General features: G+C 45.3%; 1 protein-coding gene across 1 annotated transcript in view; it reads right to left on the reverse strand.

Annotated features, from left to right (window-relative positions):
* LOC147087049 (uncharacterized) overlaps positions 1–21,281 on the reverse strand; it is a 29,225-nt gene that overhangs the window by 4,799 nt on the left and 3,145 nt on the right. The window contains exon 2 of the mRNA XM_085978022.1: positions 16,565–16,874. Coding sequence (XP_085834148.1) covers positions 16,565–16,874 — 310 coding nt within the window. The remainder of the gene's footprint in view (positions 1–16,564; positions 16,875–21,281) is intronic.

Raw genomic sequence — 21,281 nt, forward strand, 5'->3', positions numbered from 1 at the left:
ATTGCTGAGTGGTGAAATAAGCTAAGGAACATCAAATGGACTTGAATGTGGATAAATGTGAGGTAATGCACAATGGGAGAGGAAACACAATGAACAGATGCCCATTAACAAAGGAAAATTGTGTGTGTGTGATTATTAACCATTCACAGAAAATACCCAGTTAATGTGAAACTGTTATTAGTACATTAATCCTTTATTAGAATGTATTTTTGATACACTTGATGCTATTTTAAATACTTCAATGATATCCCTTCTTAGTCACCTCTTTTCAAAGCTGAATAGCCAAAGCTTTTACAGTTTTTTTCAACAGAACTCATTCCTCTGACATGTGATGTTAACCTCATGACTCTTCTCTGCACAGCCTCCAGGGCTCAAATGTCAACCGTGACCAAATCTGAACACATTACTCTAAGTGCAACATTATCAGAACACTACAGTTTTAGCATGCCACCCTCTGACTTGTTATCCACTGTTTTGGCTATATATTTTAGCATTATCTTTGTTTTGCTAGTTGCTCCACAGTTATTTGACAAATTAAAAGCTAAGTCTACTAATACCCCATGATCTCCATTAACTTCACCATTAGTTAATTAACACCAAAAAATATTTATGTTGCCCATGTGTACTATACACTTAAATCCATATTGAATTCCATCTGCTACTGGTTCGCCCTTTTAAATATTTAATTTAACTCATTTTGAAGGTCTTTGGCTGCCTCCTCACAGCGATGTAAACACCACACAGGAAAGTACTGACCAACATTCATCACAAGGATTAAAGTGAACTGGAACAGTTGGTACACCATTCTAGTTCTTACCTTTTAACACTGGCAGCAACTGTGCACATGTTTTAGTACAGGCAAAGTCAGTAAGAGAAAAAGTTGGCACCCATGATACGTGTTTCTGTGTTGGAGCGCAGGAAATCAAGAGTGGGAAAGTCAGCACAAGGAGAAAATGATGAAAAGGGGAAGCATCAAAGGCTTAAAAGGAGAGAAAAAGAGTGTGAGTGGCAGAACTGGGATAGGGACACAGCAGGAAAGAGTCCATGTGGGAGCCCAGTTTGCAAGAAAAAAGGGAGGCAGGGACTGATGAATGTCAGAGATCCTAAGCTCTAAGTTTGGTCAAGGCTTGGAGAAGTCTGCAGAGAAAAGAAAGTAACTACAGAAAGCGGGGAGCAGAGTGTAGAGTGAAAAGGGTGCCCTTCGTGGAGACCAAAGAAGCCAGCCTGAAAGCCCTTCAGCCCCAGAAACTTTTTGTAGAAGCAAAAAGACATAAGAAAATTGAGAAAAATAAAAAGGAAAGAGAAACAAAAATGAAGGAGAGAGAGTGAATTGAGGGAGGCAAGACATAACTACAACGTCCTGGGATGAATTTGAGGCGCCTGCCTCACCAGCAGTGGCCCTCGGATAAATCCTGGGGGAGAACAGGGGGGGGGCTAGCGTGTGGCCAGCAGCAATACTGTGGCACCAGGAGGAGCACTCCACAAGTATTTTTTAAAAATGTACATTTTTGTTGGGTCTCCAGCAGTCCATTTAAGGTTAGGCTACACATGCAATTGGTAATCCTAAGCAAGGCAGGCCCAGCACCTGCTCTGCTCCAGGCAGCCAAATTTCTGGCAGGGGTCCTCAAAAAGGCATTGTGCCCCTGATTTACATATGCAAAGGAATAGCACCTGTTTAAGGCAGGTGGTAGGAATGCCTGCAAAGCTGCCTTTGCCAACACGGCAGCACCCCAACGCAGGCGGAGATCATTGGTGGAACGTTGCATCATGAAAATGGTCCTTTTGCACCCGTTTTCTGCCTGAAAAATGGGTACAAGGATCGATTTTTCCACCTATGGGTCTCAATTACTACTTGCTGGGGCTCTCCACTCAGCAATTTCTCTACCCCAACATGAATTCCCTTGTAAGTACTTGTTTTTGCTACACTTCACACAATTTCTTATTTATCCTTAGATATTACCTCAAATTCCCATTGCATTAAGCTTAAACAGCTGTCATTCATGCAGAACTTTATCAAAGATTTTTTGAAAGTATAGATATACTATGCTGTAAGGCTTTAACATAAAAACATAGAAGATAGTAGCAGGAGTAGGCCATTCGGCCCCTCGAGCCTGCTCCGCCATTCAATGAGATCATGGCTGATCATCCAAATTCAGTACCCCGTTCCTGCCTTCTCCCCATATCCCTTTAGACTTAAGAAATATATCCAACTCCTTCTTGAATATATTTAATGAACTGGCCTCCACTGCCTTCTGTGGTAGAGAATTCCACAGGTTCACCACTCTCTGGGTGAAGAAATTCCTCCTCATTTCAGTCCTAAATGGCTTACTCCTTATCCTTAGACTATGACCCCTAGTTCTGGACTCCCCGGCCATCGGGAACATCCTTCCTGCATCTAGTCTGTCCAGGCCTGACAGAATTTTATAGGTTTCGATGAGATCCCTTCTCAATCTTCTAAACTCCAGCGAGTATAAGCCCAATCGACCCAATCTCTCCTCGTACGTCATTCCTGCCATCCCAGGTATTAGCCTGGTGAATCTTCGCTGCACTCCTTCCATGGCAAGAACGTCCTTCCTCAGATAAGGCGACCAAAACTGCACACAATACTCAAGGTGCGGTCTCACCAAAGCCCTGTACAACTTCTGCAAGACATCCTTGTTCCTATACTCAAACCCTCTTGCTACGAAGGCCAACATACCATTTGCCTTCTTCACCGCCTGCTGCACCTGCATGCTTACCTTCAGCGGCTGGTGCACAAGAACACCCAGGTCTCTTTGCACTTCCCCTGCTCCCAATCTATTGCCATTCAAATAATAATCTGCCTTCCTGTTTTTGCCACCAAAGTGGATAACCTCACATTTATCCACATTATAGTGCATTTGCCATGTTTCTGCCCAATCACCCAACCTGTCCAAATCGTACTGGAGTTTCAGAACATCCACCTCACAGCACACCCTCCCACCCAACTTTGTGCCATCTGCAAATTTGGAGATACTACATCCAATTCCCTCGTCCAGATCATTAATATATATTGTGAACAGCTGGGGTCCTAGGTCACTGCCTGCCACTCGGAAAACGACCCGTTTATTCCAACTCTTTGCTTTCTATCTGCCAACCAGTTCTCTATCCAAGTCAATACCTTGCCCCCAATCCCATGTGCCTTAATTTTACAAGCTAATCTCTTACGCGGGACCTTATCAAAAGCCTTCTGAAAGTCCAAATACACCACATCCACTGGTTCTCCCTTATCTATTTTACCAGTTACATCCTCAAAAAATTCCAGTAGTCAAGCACGATTTACCTTTTGTAAATCTATGTTGACTTTGTCCGATCCCGTCACTGCTTTCCAAGTGCTCTGCTATTACATCTTTTATAACGGACTCTAGCATTTTCCCCACTACCGATGTCAGGCTTACCGGTCTATAATTCCCCGCTTTTTCTCCACCACCTTTTAAACAGTCTACTTCAAAAATCGCAGGGGTTAGTCAGGCAGAATTCTATCCTTCTTAAACCACAGTGGCTGTTAATTAGATTCTCATGCATGTAGTCCTCAAGCTTACCAAAATAATCAATTCCATTATTTTGCCTGGTATTGATGCAAGACTAATGGCTATGTTTTGTTCCTGGATCCATTTCAACACCTTTTTTTTGGAAAAGCGATACCACAATAGATTGTTTCCAACCTAGCAGGACCTCTTCAGTAATCATTGATCCCTTCATAGTAGTCATCATGCACCTCATAAGATCTTATCCCTTGTCAGTCTTAATACCGTAGGATAAATATGATCAATAGCAGGAACTTGCTTGTTTTTAACCCATTTTGTCTAGGACCTCCAACTGTCATTGAAACAATTAATCTTCTTTGACTTATTCCTAATTGTGGTGGGCATGTTACTGAGGACTGTGCTACGAAATAATAGGAAGAAGTAATTATTGAGTATATTTCACCAAACACAGGAAGTATACAAGCAAACATCTTTGCAACTCCTCATTGAGTTTTGAGACAATCCTCACACATGGATCTTCTTGTATGTTTGACACCGACCTTTACTACCGGCACAGCTCTTCCCTTCCCCTTCTATAGCCTTTATACTCTCTCCTCAATACACAACACTCTAGCTTTGGGTAAACAACTCATCATGCTAGACGCAACACTATATCCATTTTCTTAAGTAACAAAATCCTTTTGACTACAATCTCTCTGTCTGTAGTCTACAACTTTGCTGCAACTATCTTCTTGGTTTTTTTGGGTTATTTCTTCCTCTATTACCTAGTTTGTTACTGCAATATGGCCACAATTTGGTATGTATTCATTATTTTAACTTCCTGGGTAACTTTAGTGTCCTCCTTTCCTCTTCTGTTACCTTTCCCCACCAGCCCTATTTCCTCAGTTTCTTTCAGCATTTATCTGCTTAATTTGGTGATTCTGTACCCGCTTGTGTTGATCCTCACCCCTCAATCCTGATGATTTATCAAGGTCAGATACTAGCACATCCACTTCAATGACCTGTGGTGACTCACCAAAAAGTCACACACTACCTGCTAGCATTCAATAATCACTTCCAAAAGCTGCCATCCTTTTCTTCAATTTTTTGATCATCAATCTCCATATCTCTTCCCCATCTATAATATCTGGTAATCTCATACGCAAGCAATCCACAGCAAACACACCTCGCAGTCACCATGTTTCCCACAGAACTTGTCTTAATATTGACAAAAGCTCTGAATTCTATGTCGAAAAAGAGAGATTTCCACCCAGATTTCTTCAGCGGAAAAAGGTTTCTCCGGTATTGATTGGGTTGCAGGGTGTGGGAGGGGATCATTTCCACTGTCACTTTGACAAAGCTTAAATAGGCCTGCCAAGGAGCCATAACCATCTAGATTAAGCCTTCAGTTTTGGCCATGCTGTCTAAGGAGGACATCATGCAGTTATTGAAATTTGGGGGTGCGGAGGCAAGAAGGTAAATGGAAGAACCAAAGTAAAATTAAATATGCAGATGCAGCACTTAACCTCCCTCCTATGGAATTTTGCATCGCACCAGAAAGGGGTAGAATCCTGGTGGAACCAAGTTCTGTCCCAAATTCCTCCCCCGCCTAGATAACGTGATGCTAGAAAAAAAAGGGGAATTTCTAGCCAAATGTTTTGATTTGTACTTTATCCCTCTCACTCATTTGCCTTTTTATTCCAGCTAACCATTATACTGATGATTTTCCTGCACTTAATCATCTCAGGGTGAACTTCTTGTCTTCACTAATCTTTGCAAAAAAGTAATTTCAAGTATAAAATGGCATTAGACCTTTGACTCAAGTCTACTTTTTTTGCTAACATTATTCGACTGGAATTTCAGCTCTTGGTCTCTTTCCTGATCAGCACTGCACCACTGATCCAGTTAACACCTACTCCCTTTCTGATTCATTGCTACAATACTAATTATTCTACTCTTATCCACGTTGAACAATTGGGCCAGGTACTTAAAAGATCTAAATTGCATTGTTCATTATTTCCCTACTACTTTGGTATCATCTGCAAAGCTTTTGCTTACAATTCCCACATACAGTACATACAAGTTGTAATGGATGGGGCGTTTCAGTCAAATTTCCAATAAGAAAGTCTATATATGTTAATATCTTTGCACAGGAGTCTGACAATCACTTTAAATGTTTGGTACAGGTGGCTGTTTTTTTTCAAGCTGCAGAGAATACACATAATGGAATGCTAAAGGTTGCTTGAAAGACATTATTCTGAAGAAGCATTTCCTTATCGCTATGCTTGGGAGCAAGTCTATTCAATTTAGTCAGCTTGACCTCTCGGTCAGTAACAGACAGGCTGAAAGATATTTTTGAAAATTACTGCAAGTGGCAGCTGTTTATGTGGGTAAACACTATTTTGAATTCTGTGAATGGCTAACCACCTAATGTAGCTAAGGGAGCTACATTTTTAATGCTCTTTGTTTCAATGTATCTTTAAAGGATTTTGAATGGTATATCTGAGGCTGACTTTCAATTAATCAGCAGTAATTTTTGTAATGTCTGTGTGTAATTGAGACACGGACTGCAGAAGTTGGTTATAACAGGTGTTTACTGAATGGAGACAAAACTGGAACGACTATACAAAGTTACTACACAGGCTTATATACAGGGGTGGTCACTACTGGTACTGCAGTATACAGGGGCTGCAGAATATAGTTCCTTCTTCAAGGTACATACAATACAATACAAATTGCTTTATTGGCATGATAAGGTACATCTTATGTTGCCAAAGCATCAAAATACATTTATGGTTGAACACATAAACGCGGTTCCATTCATAGTGTATAAACAGGTATATCCCTGAGTTTATAAATATATTTTCGCCTTGTTTATATATACTCTTGTCTTAGTTTACTGGTTGTCCCTCTGTTCATGGCAAGCTGTAACATAGTGTGCCGCCAGTGTTACACAGCTTCTCTCCTCCCCCAGTAGGAATGGGAGTTTTTGGTTGTCAGTCAGATTTCTGAATTCAGGGCATATTTGTGAGAATTTTTGATAGAAATTCTCTCTGATGCCCTGATATTTTCCACAGGCTGTGAGGAAGTGCATCTCTGTCTCAACTACTCCCTGACTGCAGTGAGAGCATATCCTGTCTTCTCTTGGCAGCCTGGTCTGCCTGTGTCTGCCTTTTTCGATCGCTAGGCTATGTTCGCTAAGTCTGTACCTTGTCAAGGTTCTTCTCAGTTTGTTATCCTTTACCATGGTCAGGTAATCAGCTATGTTGTATTGTCTGTTTAGGGCCAAGTAGCAATTGAGTTTGCTTTGGGTTTTTGTTGTTTCTGCCCAATATGACAGATATTTTTCCTTTTGCTTAGCGACGATTGTGTTGGGTCGAATTCTTTGTGTTACCCTGTCACTGTCCTGGGGCTGGTTATTGTTAGTATACACTACAATTCCTCCCCTTTTAGCTAAACAGTACATAACATTCGATTAATAATTAAATAACATATTTACAATTACAGTTGCTATATACATTAGCTGAAGTTAATCAATTATAAATTCAGTCTTTGAGAAGGCTTCCTGATTCTGTCCGGATAACGCCTCTTTGGGGTATCAGGTTCTTCTGGCAAAGTTGATTCGGGATCAACGTCGTTGCTTGGTTCGTCTGCTTCCAATATCACCGATTCTGAGGTAGATGCAATTGGTACTTCGGTTTCATCACCAGGTGTATAGGATCGTGGTGTAGATTTGACGTTTTCCAGTGACTTTAGAATCTGGTCAGCATGGCGTCTTACAATGCTCTCTCCGACGTCCACGGTATACATTAGAGGTCCTTGCCGTGTGCAGATCGTTCCTGGCTGCCATTTCTCTGTGCGGTAGTCCCGGGCCAAAACTGGTTGACCTATCTTGAAACTCCTGGTTGGCCTTTCATTCATATTCTGAAACTGGCTGTTCTGCACATCTCTTCTGATGTTTGGCTTAACCAAATCCAAGCGGCATCTTAGTCTTCGATTGAAGAACATCATGGCTGGAGTTTGGTTGGTGACCGCATGTGTCGCATTCCGGTAGGCAAACAAGAAGTTATCCACCTTGTGTTGTAGGGGTATGTCTTCATTACACATTGCCTTGATAGCCTTCTTGAATGTTTGAATGAACCTCTCAGCCAATCCATTGGTGGCTGGATGATATGGGGCGGATGTGTAATGCTTAACACCATTGTTCTTTAAGAACCTCCGGAACTCTTCAGACACAAACTGTGGTCCATTGTCGGAGCAAATCTGTTCAGGCAGCCCATTTCTGGCGAATATGGTTCGTAAGACTGTGATAGTTTTTTCTGTGGTGGTTGAGGACATTTTTATTACCTCTGGCCACTTTGAATGTGCATCCACCGCAATTAAAAACATCGAGTCCATAAATGGACCAGCAAAATCAATGTGTACCCTTTGCCATGGAGATGAGGGCCACTCCCATGGATGTAGAGGGGCTTGTGGTGGGGCATTTTGGACCTTCTGGCATCCTGTACAGCTCTTGGTCATCTCTTCGATTTCTCTATCGATTCCCGGCCACCACACAAACGCTCTGGCTAAGTTCTTCATTTTTACCCCTCCCAGATGACCCTCATGAAGCTCATTGAGCACTCTATCCTTCAATTTGGGTGGAATTACTACTCTGGATCCACACATCAAGGTTCCTCGGCACACTGACAGCTGTTCTCTTCTCGGCGAGAATGCTGGCAACAGTGGTTCGCCATGTGCTGGCCATCCCTTCACCGTTAAATCATAGACCCTGGAAAGTGTCGGGTCATTTCGTGTTTCCTTTTCTATGTTTGCATTCGTCACAGGTAGACATTCGACTATGGTCGAGTGGAATATCTCCACAGGATCCACTGCAGGTGCTTCTTCCACCGTCGGCAACGGTAGGCGCGACAATCCATCAGTATTCCCATGCTGTTTAGTTCCTTTGTACTCAATGTCATATTGGTGTGCCCCTAGGAAAAGGGACCACCTCTGTAGCCATTGTGCTGTCATTATCGGGACGCCCTTCTTAGGGTTGAAAATGGAGACAAGAGGTTGATGATCAGTTAGTAGAGTAAATTTCTGTCCGTGCAGGTAGTGATTGAACTTCCTCACCCCCCACACCAGGCTGAGGGCCTCTCTGTCAATCTGGGCGTAGTTACGCTCGGCTGCAGTTAATGAGCGTGACGCAAAAGCTATCGGCCTCTCTGAACCATCAAGGAATTTATGTGACAGTACCGCTCCAACGCCGTAGGGAGACGCATCACACGCCAGTCTTATCGGTAGTGATGGGTTGTAGTGAGCCAATACTTCGCTTGAAGTGATCAGGTCTTTACACTTCTGAAAGGCCCGCTTACATTCATCGCTCCATTTCCATGCTACTCCAGTTTGTAGCAGGGCGTTCAGTGGGCGCAGAATTGTGGACAAATTCGGCAAAAACTTATGGTAGTAATGCACCAATCCGAGGAGTGACCTCAGTTGCGACACATTTTCAGGCGCTGGAGCCTTAACTACCACTTCAATTTTGTCAGGGGACTTATGTAACCCCTCTTCATCAATCACGTGGCCACAATACGATATCTGATTCTTTAAAAACTCGCACTTGGGGCGATTGGCTCGTAGCCCATGTTCTCTTAGTCTAGTGAGCACCTGCTCTAGGTTGGCAAGGTGTTCACTGTCATTTTCACCTGTCACTAGGATGTCGTCCAAGTAACACTGAGTCCCCGGAATCCCTTGCAGGACTTGTTCCATCGCTCTTTGCCATATAGCCGGAGCTGATGCTACTCCGAATACCAGTCGATTATACTGGTAAAGACCTTTGTGAGTGTTTATCGTGAGATACTTCCTAGAGGATTCTTCAACCTCCATCTGCAAATATGCTTGCGCTAGGTCAATTTTTGTAAAACATTTCCCTCCAGATAGTGAGGCGAAAATATCTTCTATCCTCGGAAGAGGATACGGTACTGTGTGAAGGACTGGGTTCACAGTCACCTTGAAGTCCCCACAGATGCGAACCTTCCTTGGCTCCTCAGACTTATTGTTTAACGTTTTCTTCATGACAGGAACGATGGGTGTCGCCCACTCGCTCCAGTCTACCTTAGATAACACGCCTGCATTCTCCAGATTCTCCAGCTCTGCCTCGACGGCTGGCCGAATTGCATACGGTACCGGTCTTGCTTTGAAAAACTTGGGAATTGCATTCTCTTCTATTTTTAGCGAGGCGGTTACGCCTTTAAGAGTTCCCAGTCCTTGTTGAAATACCTCTTTAGCATTAGCTAAGATTTTTGACAATCGTCCAGGTGTGACGTCGTCATCCTTTTTACCAGCCACAGTCAGTGCCTGAATAGAGTGCCAGTCTAAACTTATCTTTCTGATCCATTCACGTCCCAATAACGGTGGTCCACCATCTTGCAGTATGTACAGATACAATTTCTGTATTTCCTTGCCGTTGTATTCGACAGGCACCCTTATTTTCCCTCTGGGGTATACTTTCTGCCCCGTATATGTCTTCAAGACAATGGATGTGTCTTTCAAGGGTATGTGTGAGAATAGCCGCTCGTAGTCTTGTCGATTTATGATGGTAAGGGCTGATCCTGTATCCAATTCCATTTTGACTTGGGACCCTGCTATCGTGAGGGTGACCCAAATGGTTCGGTGATCCTCTTTTGCGATTACGTTGTGTAGTTTGAGACAGCTTAGTCTCTTGTTCCCGGATTCACTATCGCTCTTCTGGTCTTCGGAACTACTGTCCGTCATCTTTTGTACTTTCCTGTACTTTTCCTTAGTAGTCTTTTTGTTGTCGTTAGTCTTCTTCCCGGACCTGCAAACTCGTGCAATGTGCCCCATCTTTCCGCATTGCCTGCATGTTTTGTCCTTGAACCAGCAGTCCTTCTGGTCATGGGTTGTTCTGCCGCAGCGATAACATTTTTCAAATCCCCGTGTCATTTCATGGGTGCCGTATTCCTGTGGCTTTTGCTGTATTTCCGCAGCTCCCCTTGCTGCTGCTTCGTACGATACTGCCACGCTGAAAGCCTTATCTAGCGTCAGCTCTTTCTCTGAGAGTAACCTCTTCTGGGTTCCTTCACTCAGGAGTCCACAGACAAATTTGTCCCGTAGGGTATCTGCCAGTCCTGCTCCGAACTGGCAGTGCTTTGATAGCTTGCGTAGTTCCATAAGGTAATCAGCATTGCTCTCATCTTTATGCTGATTTCTCTTGTGGAATTTAAATCTTTCTGCTATCAGCAGCGGTGTAGGATTTAGGTGTTCCTGTAGGATATCAACAATTTCGTTAAAACTCTTCTCCATCGGTTTGACTGGAGTGATCAGGTTCCGCAATAGGCCGTACGTTCTTGCGCCCATTAAGTTTAGTAGTACCGATGCCTTTTTCTCATCGGCTACTTCATTTGCCTTGCAATATACTTCGACTCTTTCCACATACGTGGTCCAGTCTTCTATTGCATTATCGAAGGCAGTGATATTGCCAGTCTTCGGCATCTTGGAGATCTAAGATGGCGCCTCCCACGCTTTGCCTTCTTCCCCGATTGAACAAAATGGCGCCTCCTGCGCTTTGTCTTTTCCGCTGCTGCCAATGCTGTTGTTGGCGTTTTTATGCCTTGATGGCGATGCCCTATGGTCTTCACGCGCTTCCCCCCGCGCTGCTGCCAACGCAGCTCTCCGCGGTCCCCGTGGCAAACTGCAGCTCCTCGCGGCTTTCTGCGCTTCTAATTTATTTTTCTTTTATTTTAATTACTGTTCCCGTCGTCAGAGCAGACCCTATGGGACACTTTCCTCCCTCTTCTCGGGTCTGTACGCTGCCCGGCTTTGTAGCACCGGCCGCGCCCTGTGTGCTCCACCCACTCTCTCTCCTCTTCCCGACAACGCTGCTTGGCCCCGTTGAAAAGCCACCCGATCGAGCTCTAGCCCGCCGCAGCCCAGGAAGGATCAGTGTACTACCTGCCACCAGCCCGATTAGCTGGAACACCATAGACTGGAGAACCAAGCCCAGCTCTCGACAGCCTCTCCTGCAAATCTTTGAATTCAATGAATCAGAGGGCGGTTGCCCACGGTCGACGCCCGTTTCTTCCTTCTGGCTTCGACCTCTAATAACTTCGCTTCAGGGATGGATCCCCGTGAGGTGGTGCAGAACTGTAGGTAAGTTCGGATCTGTTCGTCGCCAATGTAATGTCCGTGTGTAGTTGAGACACAGACTGCAGAAGTTGGTTATAACAGGTGTTTACTGAATGGAGACAAAACTGGAACTACTATACAAAGTTACTACACAGGCTTATATACAGGGGTGGTCACTACTGGTACTGCAGTATACAGGGGCTGCAGAATATAGTTCCTTCTTCAAGGTACATACACTACAATTTTCAAACCAACAGTAGGGCAGGCCAGAGACTCTGGTAGTGAACAGGTATGCAAGAGGTAAGGCGTTAAGTTTCAAGGGTCTGTTTGCGTTGAATGTTAGTATAGGTGAAGTACCTTTGTTACTTTCGATAGTGCAAGGAGGATAGTAAAGTTTCCATTTACTGTAAATAAGTTTGTACTTTATACTGTTCACTTATCTGTTTATTGTTCAATAATTCTCAAGTAACTAATAGCCTAAGTCATGGTCTGATAAAGTTTTTTGCCTACCAAAGTCAAGAAAATTGAGTGAGGGCACATGGTGTTTTCAGTAAGCCAGAATAGTGACAAAAGTTATCTATTTAATCTCTGCATTCGCTACATTTACCCAGAAGTTGAAGGAAGTGCAGGCTCACTTACAGGAGTGGTTTGTGATGCTGAACCCAAGGAAAATATCTGATATAAAAAGCCAGAAATGTAACACCATTGGGAGGCACACTCACCACACTTATACCAGCATGCAAAAAATTCCCATGTATGGCTAAAAAAATGTCTAAATAGTTCTACTTTATGTCACAGTTTTTAGAATTTTACACTAGATTATTGTTCTGTTTCAGCATCACTGGTCATTCCTGTAAGTGGACTCCTATAATTCATAACATATCTTTTTCTGTCCAATATCTAGATAAATTATAGCACGACCCAAAGATCATAATAGAGAACCCTTATTCCATATACTGGCTACTGGAAGGTATTGCATGCCTCTGTGAATTCTCCTCTCATTACAAAAGACAAACTCTTACCAACTGAAGACCACAGGCTTCAAACCAACAAATGGTACACAGTGAGCTACATTGTTCAATACACTCCTCGATATATAAAACAATTAAACACAACTTACTTTCTCTCTAAACATAGGTCCTAAAACAGAAGGCAACTTATTAGCTTAACTCTTCCTGGTTAAAGATAGTTTTAAAAAAACAGACAGCTGTTGGCTGTAAAGTTCACAGACATTCTGACTAACTGCCCCTCATTAAGAACTGCTACAAATCTGTAAGATGACATTCCTGCCCACAAAGCTATTGATCACAGAGGGCTTCAGCCAATCAAAAGGCTTGCCCACTTTTCAAAGGACTCAAATAGCTGTCAAAATCAGTTACCAATCCCAGACTGAGGGCCTATCCTTCAGTTGCCAATCCCAGACTGAGGGCCTATCCTTCGGTTACCAATCCCAGACTGAGGGCCTATCCTTCGGTTACCAATCCCAGACTGAGGGCCTATCCTTCGGTTACCAATCCCAGACTGAGGGCCTATCCTTCGGTTACCAATCCCAGACTGAGGGCCTATCCTTCAGTTACCAATCCCAGACTGAGGGCCTATCCTTTGATTACCAATCCCAGACTGAGGGCCTATCCTTCGGTTACCAATCCCAGACTGAGGGCCTATCCTTTGGTTACCAATCCCAGACCGACGGCCTATCCTTTGATGTATATGACCAGGAAGCCTCCAGGACACATTTCTTACTGTGAGATTGAATAGAATGACACCATAAACATTAAGGTATTGCAATGAAAGCCATCTCTGACAATAGCATTCAATAACTGGGATTACAGATGAAAGCTCTACTCCCACCCAGAGTACGAGAACATGTGCTTATCAATATTTAGGGTTTGGCACTTACAATGATTGGGTTACAGAGAGGCAAGCAGCTACTGTTGAAGTTTTGCACCTCCAACTGGGGGAGTCACCATTCAATGGGGTGTGGTATATCCATGCTGTGGTCAAGAGTGGTGCAATGCATTCAAACATTTTACGGTGTTATGTTGCTCACCAAGCTGGTTATGAGCGGTTCCTCCAACTAGTGGCAGCTCAAACCTGGGCTTGTCAGCTGTATAATGACCAACTAATGATTATCTTCAGTGAAAGGAGGAAAAGAAAGAGGTAAGTAGAGTCTCTTTGGGGTTGAAGTACTTTTGAAGTGTCAGCTGTGGCTCAGTTGGTAGCACCCTTGCCTCGGAGTCAGAAGGTTGTGGGTTCAAGTCCCCCTCCAGAAACTTGAACACAAAAATCTAGGCTGTACTGTCGGAGGTGTAGTCTTTCAGATGGGGCGCTGAACTGGGGCCTTGTCTAGTCTCTCGGGTGGACGTGGGAGATCCCATGGCACTGTTTTGAGGAGGGGTGGGAGAGTTGTCCCAGGTGTCCTGGCCAGTGTTTGCCCCTTAATCAACATCATTGGCCAGATGGTCTGGTCATTGTTGCATTGCTGTTTGTGGGAGTTTGCTGTGCGCAGGTTGGCTGCCGCATTTCCAACATGACTACACTTTAAAAAAAAATAGTACTTCATTGGCTATAAAGCGCTTTGGGACATCCGGTGGTCATGAAAGACCTAAATGCAAATCTTTCTTCTTCTTTCTTTCTTTCATAGGCTGAACATGCCTGCCGGTGGAGATTGGAATTATGTTAATACTCTGGCAAATTTGGTAATTCGATACCTGAACTAGCAGGAGCACATACTTCAGGGCAATGTTGGTGATTGACCAGCCATTAATGGAATTAAGAGAGATCACTCAGCTGCAGGTAACCTTCCAAGCTGATGTCCCAATGGATGGGAGGGACAAGCAGCAGGAAACTTACCAGTGCTCTGTGCTGGTAAGCTGTACATTTTTAGCTGATTAAACTCCATCAGAACCTCTGCAATCACTTGGGGGCCCCTAACCTTTAGCTCTTGTCAACCCACACTTAAGCTACCTAGACTTAGGTTGCAGGGTTTGCCCTTTGGAGAGAGAGAGTGCACATTCCATATCAGACAAACAGAAACGCTACCTGTGTGGATTCCTCATTAGCTTGGTTTGGAGACTTTTAAATATGGTAATGGGTTTCTACATGTGTCAGCCAATTGTCTGACCAAATATAATAGTTATCCTGTGTTTCCCATGTCTAAGCAAATACTCGATACAGCATCATAATTTGCCTCCTGTTCCATTAACGTTATCTTAGCCATTAATCAAAAGTTTCCTGAAAATACAAATAATATCAACTGCGTTTGTCCTATCCACTATGTTAGTAGTATCTTCAAAAGACAAACTCTCTTTCCTGAATCCATGCTGACTGTTCTAAACAAGTTGTGCGGTTTCCAAACTTTTTCACTCAAACTAATTTGCAATCTTATGTATTATGGTACACTAAAACAATTGTAGGCAACAAAGCTACAGAAGTGTCTGGTACATCTTCTGACCACTCCTGTCCTCACATATGATACTTCCAATTAAACTTTTTTTTCTGTTTGCCGTGGACCAGGTAATAAGGTGAAAACAATGGCCCACTGTGGGAAAACAGGAGTGGTTGGGAGATGGCAGTCGATTTTCCCCTACTCTGAAAATCACACTGTCTAAAACAGAAAGGTATTTGGAGCCATCAGAAAGAGCGACATTGAATTTGAATTACGCCACATTTAGTTGAAAAATTAAATTAATATGCAAGTTAAGGCACTCAGAAACCCTGAAGCAGTTAATCTTTATTTTAAAATGTGAATTTGTATAAATCTATTCATATTTAGACTAAGTGTTAACAGGAATGTCATTAGCTCTGTAAAAACAGAATGCCTTGAAGGGTATGACAGAGTGGATACTATCGCCCCCCCTTGCACTAGATTTTTTCACAGCTGTCTTAACTAGTTTTTTCAGAGACTATATTTTTATAACTATTATCTGATTGCTTCTTTGTTTTAACTCCTTAAGGTACACCAGCTTCCCCATTTCCTTCAATTTCTAATTTAATTTGGTTTATAGTTCTTTTGCGTTTTAGAAATTTGTTTAATGGCACAGTCTATTGAAAGCCATGTTCTTCTCGATGTTTGTATTTCTTACTTCAGGAATAATTCTTCAAAGAAGCATCTCTTGAAAGTGTAAATTAAAAATAATTGAAATAACTTAGTTCCATTTTTATATCTACAAAATTCTATCTGTCCAAACCACCTGTGATATCAAGTCCATGGTTAAGAGAGATGATTGAGGACACCTTTGTGTAGTTAGCTTCAATAAATGTCATCTCCTTAATCAGTTCTCTAAATCCATACACTAAAAACAATGAGGCTTTCTTGCCTATAGCAAAAGCTTAAAGCCTTAGTTAAAATGGAACAATTTTATTTTTTAAATGTTATATTTTAAACACTTGCTATTTCCCATCATTTTTCAGAAGATTATTATTTTAATAAATACTCCCGAACTGAAAATGCTGACTTCACGCAGTTTAGTTATCAGAAATTTCAGTGGCATTGGGACAATAGGACTCCACTCTGCTCCCTTATGCCAACTTCTCTAAGTAAAATAAATCTTTCAATAGGCATGAACCTTCACAAACTGCTATTTGTAAAATTATTTCAATTTTTTATTAACTTTTGAAATGACGACTCCATTTCTGGAAGATTAGCAATTATTAAGTCAATGTTTAAAATAAACTGAACATAGTAAAACAAAAAAACATTTGAAGAACAGAATTTTTACGCTCTTAAATAAGAATAGTTTTAATGTAGTACTTTAAAAAGATACAGTGTATTGAAAAAGTACAACACAATACCTGTCGATGCTAGATTTTGTCCATGTTTCAAAAAATATTTTGACATCTAATTTTTATGTGCGTAGTTAATTTTCAGTATTTTAGAACATGGGGCTTGAATATCCACTCCAATTAATGTTGCCAACACCATAGTAGCTTGAGAAAATGGTGACAGGTACCTTATTCCTTATCCGCTCCCTTTTAGATCCCATGTCATCATTTTTGTCTTCTTTACCCAGTTTGTCTATTTTCTCAGTACTGAACATGTAGCTCAGGCTGTCTCCCTTCTTCTCTCTTTCCTGTCCATGTTCCTTCCCTCTTTTTGCTTCTTCTTCTTTTGTTCTCATAGCCCTCTCTACTTCATAACGCTCTTTTTGCTTTCTGCGCTCATCCTCACGTCGCCTCTGTCGCTCTCGTTCTCGTTCCTTTTCCCTTAATCGTCTTTCCCGTTCCCTCTCCCTACGTTCTCTATCACTATCATTTGGTGGTCTATGTAAAAAAAAAAGTTACAAAGTTAGTTTTGTTTCTTTTTGCATGGCTGTCTACAGTGTCATGTATTTTAAATAATTATATTAAAAGGTAGTTAGCAAATTCTCCAAGAAACTTAAAAACCATTTCTATCTTTTGTTACAGAGCTCAATCTATACAAAGCAGCTATAACATATTATAATATGAATACATCTTTCTCCAGTGTCAGCTGTGGCTCAGTTGGTAGCACACTTGCCTTGGAGTCAGAAGGTTGTGGGTTCAAGTCCCACTCCAGGGACTTGAGCATATAAAGCTAGGCTGACACTCCAGTGCTGCACTGTTGGAGGTGCCATCTTTCAGATGAGACGTTAAACCGAGGCCCTGTCTTCTCTCTCAGGTGGACATAAAAGATCCCATGGCACTATTTCGAAGAGGAGTAGGGGAGTTATCCCCGGTGTCCTGGCCAATATTTATCCCTCAATCAAACCTCAAAAACAGATTATCTGATCATTATCACATTGCTGTTTGTGGGACCTTGCTGTGCGCAAATTGGCTGCTGCGTTTCCCACATTACAACAGTGACTGCACTTCATTGACTGTAAAGCGCTTTGCGACGTCCGGTTGTCATGAAAGGCGCTATATAAATGCAAGTCTTTCTTTTCCAGAACTTAGTTCTAAAACTGTCAGCATTGTGAACTAAAGGATGCCTCTGTATAAATTTTAACATAACAGTATATTGTAACCATAAAAATTAATAGACTGATTGATTAATAAATTAATTGACTTCAACGGTAAGGAAAATGGAGTGGGTTGTATAATGGGTGGATGATTCAATAGCACACATTTTACGCCATTTCCTAAAGTTAAAATTATCCCCATGGATTTTATAAAAAGTAGTTCTAAGAGCTAAAATTGCTTATTCTTCATTTCAGGTCAATTACTTTCATTTTTTTTTAATTGAAAGAAACTAGATTATTACTAATTGTTGCAGGCTAATTGTTAACAGGTTAGCACTTTCTGATAACTCTCCAATGTTGTGTTTTTTGTTTTGTTGTCTTCCAGATCACTGTGTTGACATTAGCAGGTAGGGAGAGTCATTTCCAGATTTGTTACAAATAAACAGAAAATTTCTAGTTATTTTATAATTGTAGCATTTATATTCATAACACAAATGTTATGTATCATCTGTTTGTCTCCTTTACTGGGGTAAATTATGAATCTAATCTGCCAAATAGTCTCCTTAACTCTTACACCTACATGCATTTTGCCAGTGAAAATATCTGCAGCTATCGTCCTAATCAAATCAGGGCTCGGAGTAAAATGTTTTAATTATACGTAAATGAAAATGTATAACATTTATACTGATACTCTATAAAACAATGAAAAAGTATGATATTGAGAAAGCGGTAGAGGAAAACACAGCAATCAAAATAAATTAAAAATACTGCATTTTCCAGCGTGCATCTATATATATAAAACGGTATGTCTCTCTGTCTGTCTTTCTGTCTCTCTGTCCGGCTATACAATCAAAAGTTATAGAGCGTACCTACACATATGTTATATCAAAAGAAAGCTCATCATTAGGGGACTCTTGTAGGCGTATTTACTTTTTGGTCGGACAAAAATTGTTCCGGCGGTATCCAAAAAACGTTCAAAATTCCGCTCATTAGCATCGAGTGACGTGAAGGTTGACCAATCGTACAGTCGAGCGACCCGACGGTCGACCAATCGCTGCGTCGCGGAGGCGGGTTCATTGCGTGTGCGGGCGGGCCATCCTACAGTCGAGTGACAGGACAATTGACCAATCCTACACTTCAGTGACCTGACGGTTGTGGGCGGGCCTAATCATTCTCAACTGAGGCGAGTGTCCGCCATCTTGATTCCTAACGATTTTTTTCCCCACTTTGTGTGTTTATTTTTCCCACTTTCTCTGTGTACCCCGTTAGGTTCTTTTGTGCAGTTGTCTTCTTAGCTATGGGGTGCTTAAAAACCTGAACTTTGATATTTAGGAATCTCTCTTTATTGTAGTGGATGCGCGGAGCCGCGGCCTAGCAGCGCGGGAAGCCTGGGCCTCGAGTTCAGCGGATTCCCAGCGCGCCCGGAACCTGTCGAGCCTGCTGAAGGCCCTTGGCGTCTCACTCTCCGCAACCCCCCCCCGCCAGTCTTATTCTCTCTCTTCCCCGCGCAGCCCGAAAGCCCAGGGGAAGAGGGAAGCGAGCAGCTGAGTCTCTCTCTCTCCCGGAACCTGTCGAACCTGCTGAAGGCCCTCGGCGTCTCTCTCTCCCCACCCCCAGTCTCTCTCTCTCTCTCTCTCTCTTCCCCGCACAGCCCGAAAGTCCGGGGGAAGAGAGCAGGTGAGCGGCGGCGTCTCTCTCTTCCCCCCCACCGCAGCGAAAGGCGTTCATCTGCCGCCCGGACAACCGGTTCCAAAGGCCTGCCGCATTCACCATGAGCAACCCCGGGCTCGCTTCGGAGCGATGGCACCCGGCCTCCCGATGTCAGACTGACTCCGTTCTGGTACTGGAAAGGAGGGAGGGGAGAGGAAGAGGGGGCGAGCAGAGCGAGGGGGCGAGCAGAGCGAGGAGGGGGAGGGGGGCGAGAAGAGCGAGGGCCAGGGGGAGGGGGTGAAGAGCGAGGAGGGGGAGGGGTGAAGAGCGAGGAGGGGGAGGGGTGAATAGCGAGGAGGGGGAGGGGTGAATAGCGAGTGAGGGGGGAGGGGTGAAGAGCGAGGAGGGGGAGGGGTGAAGAGCGAGGAGGGGGAGGGGTGAAGAGCGAGGAGGGGGAGGGGTGAAGAGCGAGGAGGGGGAGGGGTGCAGAGCGAGGAGGGGGGAGGGGTGAAGAGCGAGGAGGGGGGAGGGGGTGAAGAGCGAGGAGGGGGGAGGGGGTGAAGAGCGAGGAGGGGGAGGGGGGGAGGGGTGAAGAGCGAGGAGGGGGAGGGGGTGAAGAAGGAGGAGGGGGAGGGTGAAGAAGGAGGAGGAGGGGAGGAGGAGAAGAAGGAGGAGGAGGGGGAGGGGGAGGAGGAGGAGGGGGGAGGAGAGGAGAGGAGGAGGGGGAGGAGGGGGGAGGAGGAGGGTGAAGAGCGAGGAGGGGGAGGGGTGAAGAGCGAGGAGGGGGAGGGGTGAAGAGCGAGGAGGGGTGAAGAGCGAGGAGGGGGAGGGGTGAAGAGCGAGGAGGGGGAGGGGTGAAGAGCGAGGAGGGGGAGGGGGTGAAGAGCGAGGAGGGAAGGGGGTGAAGGAGGAGGGGGAGGGGTGAAGAAGGAGGAGGGGAGGAGGAGAAGAAGGAGGAGGAGGAGGGAGGAGGGGGGAGGAGGAGGAGGAGGTGAGGGGAGGAGGGGGAGGAGGAGGGGGGAGGAGGGGGGGGAGGAGGAGGAGGAGGAGGAAGGGGGAGAGGAAGGAGGGGGAAGGAGGAGGGGAGGGAGGAGGGGGAGAGGGAGGGGGGGAAGAGGGGGGAAGGGAGGGGAAGAGGGGGGAGGAGGAGGAGGGGAAGGGGAGGAGGAGGGGGGAGGAGGAGGGGGAGGAGGGGGGAGGAGGAGGGGGGAGGAGGAGGGGGGAGGAGGGGGGAGGAGGAGGGGGGAGGGAGGAGAGGGGGAGGGGGAGGGAGGAGGGGGGAGAGGGGAGGAGGGGGGGAGAGGGAGGAGGGGGAAGAGGAGGGGAAGGGAGGAGGAGGAGGGGAGGAGGAGGGGGAGGGGGAGGAGGAGGGAGAGGAGGAGGAGGAGGAGGGGGAGGGGGGAGAGGGAGGGGGAGGAGGAGGGGGAGGGAGGGAGAGGGGAGAGGGAGGAGGGGGAAGAGGGGGGGAGGAGGAGGAGGGGGGAGGAGGAGGGGGGAGGAGGAGGGAGAGGAGGAGGGAGGAGGAGGGAGAGGGGGAGGAGGGGGGAGAGGGAGGAGGGGGGAGAGGGAGGGTGGGAGGAGGAGGAGGGGGAGGGGGGAGGAGGAGGGGGGAGGGGAGGAGGGAGGAGGGGGAAGGAGGAGGGGGAGGGAGGGAGAGGGAGGAGGGGGGGAGAGGGGGGGGGAGAGGGGGGAGGAGGAGGGGGAGGAGGAGGGGGGGAGGAGGGGGGGGGAGGAGGAGGAGGGAGGAGGGGGGAGGAGGAGGAGGGAAGGGGAGGAGGGGGAGGAGGAGGGGGGAGGAGGAGGAGAGGGAGGAGGGGGGGAGAGGGAGGAGGGGGAAGAGGAGGGGAAGGGAGGAGGAGGAGGGGAGGAGGAGGGGGAGGGGGAGGAGGAGGGAGAGGAGGAGGAGGAGGGGGAGGGGGGAGGGTGGGGAGGAGGGGAGGAGGAGGGGGAGGGGGAGGGGAGGAGGGAGAGGGAGGAGGGGGGAGAGGGAGGAGGGGGAAGAGGAGGAGGGGGGAAGAGGGGGGGAGGAGGAGGAGGGGGGAGGAGGAGGGGGGGAGGAGGAGGGAGAGGAGGAGGAGGAGGGGAGGAGAGGAGGGGGAGG

Source organism: Somniosus microcephalus, unplaced genomic scaffold (genome assembly GCF_052327205.1).
Source record: "Somniosus microcephalus isolate GS21.2 unplaced genomic scaffold, FLI_Smic_1.0 unresolved_chr6, whole genome shotgun sequence".
Taxonomy (NCBI): domain Eukaryota; kingdom Metazoa; phylum Chordata; class Chondrichthyes; order Squaliformes; family Somniosidae; genus Somniosus; species Somniosus microcephalus.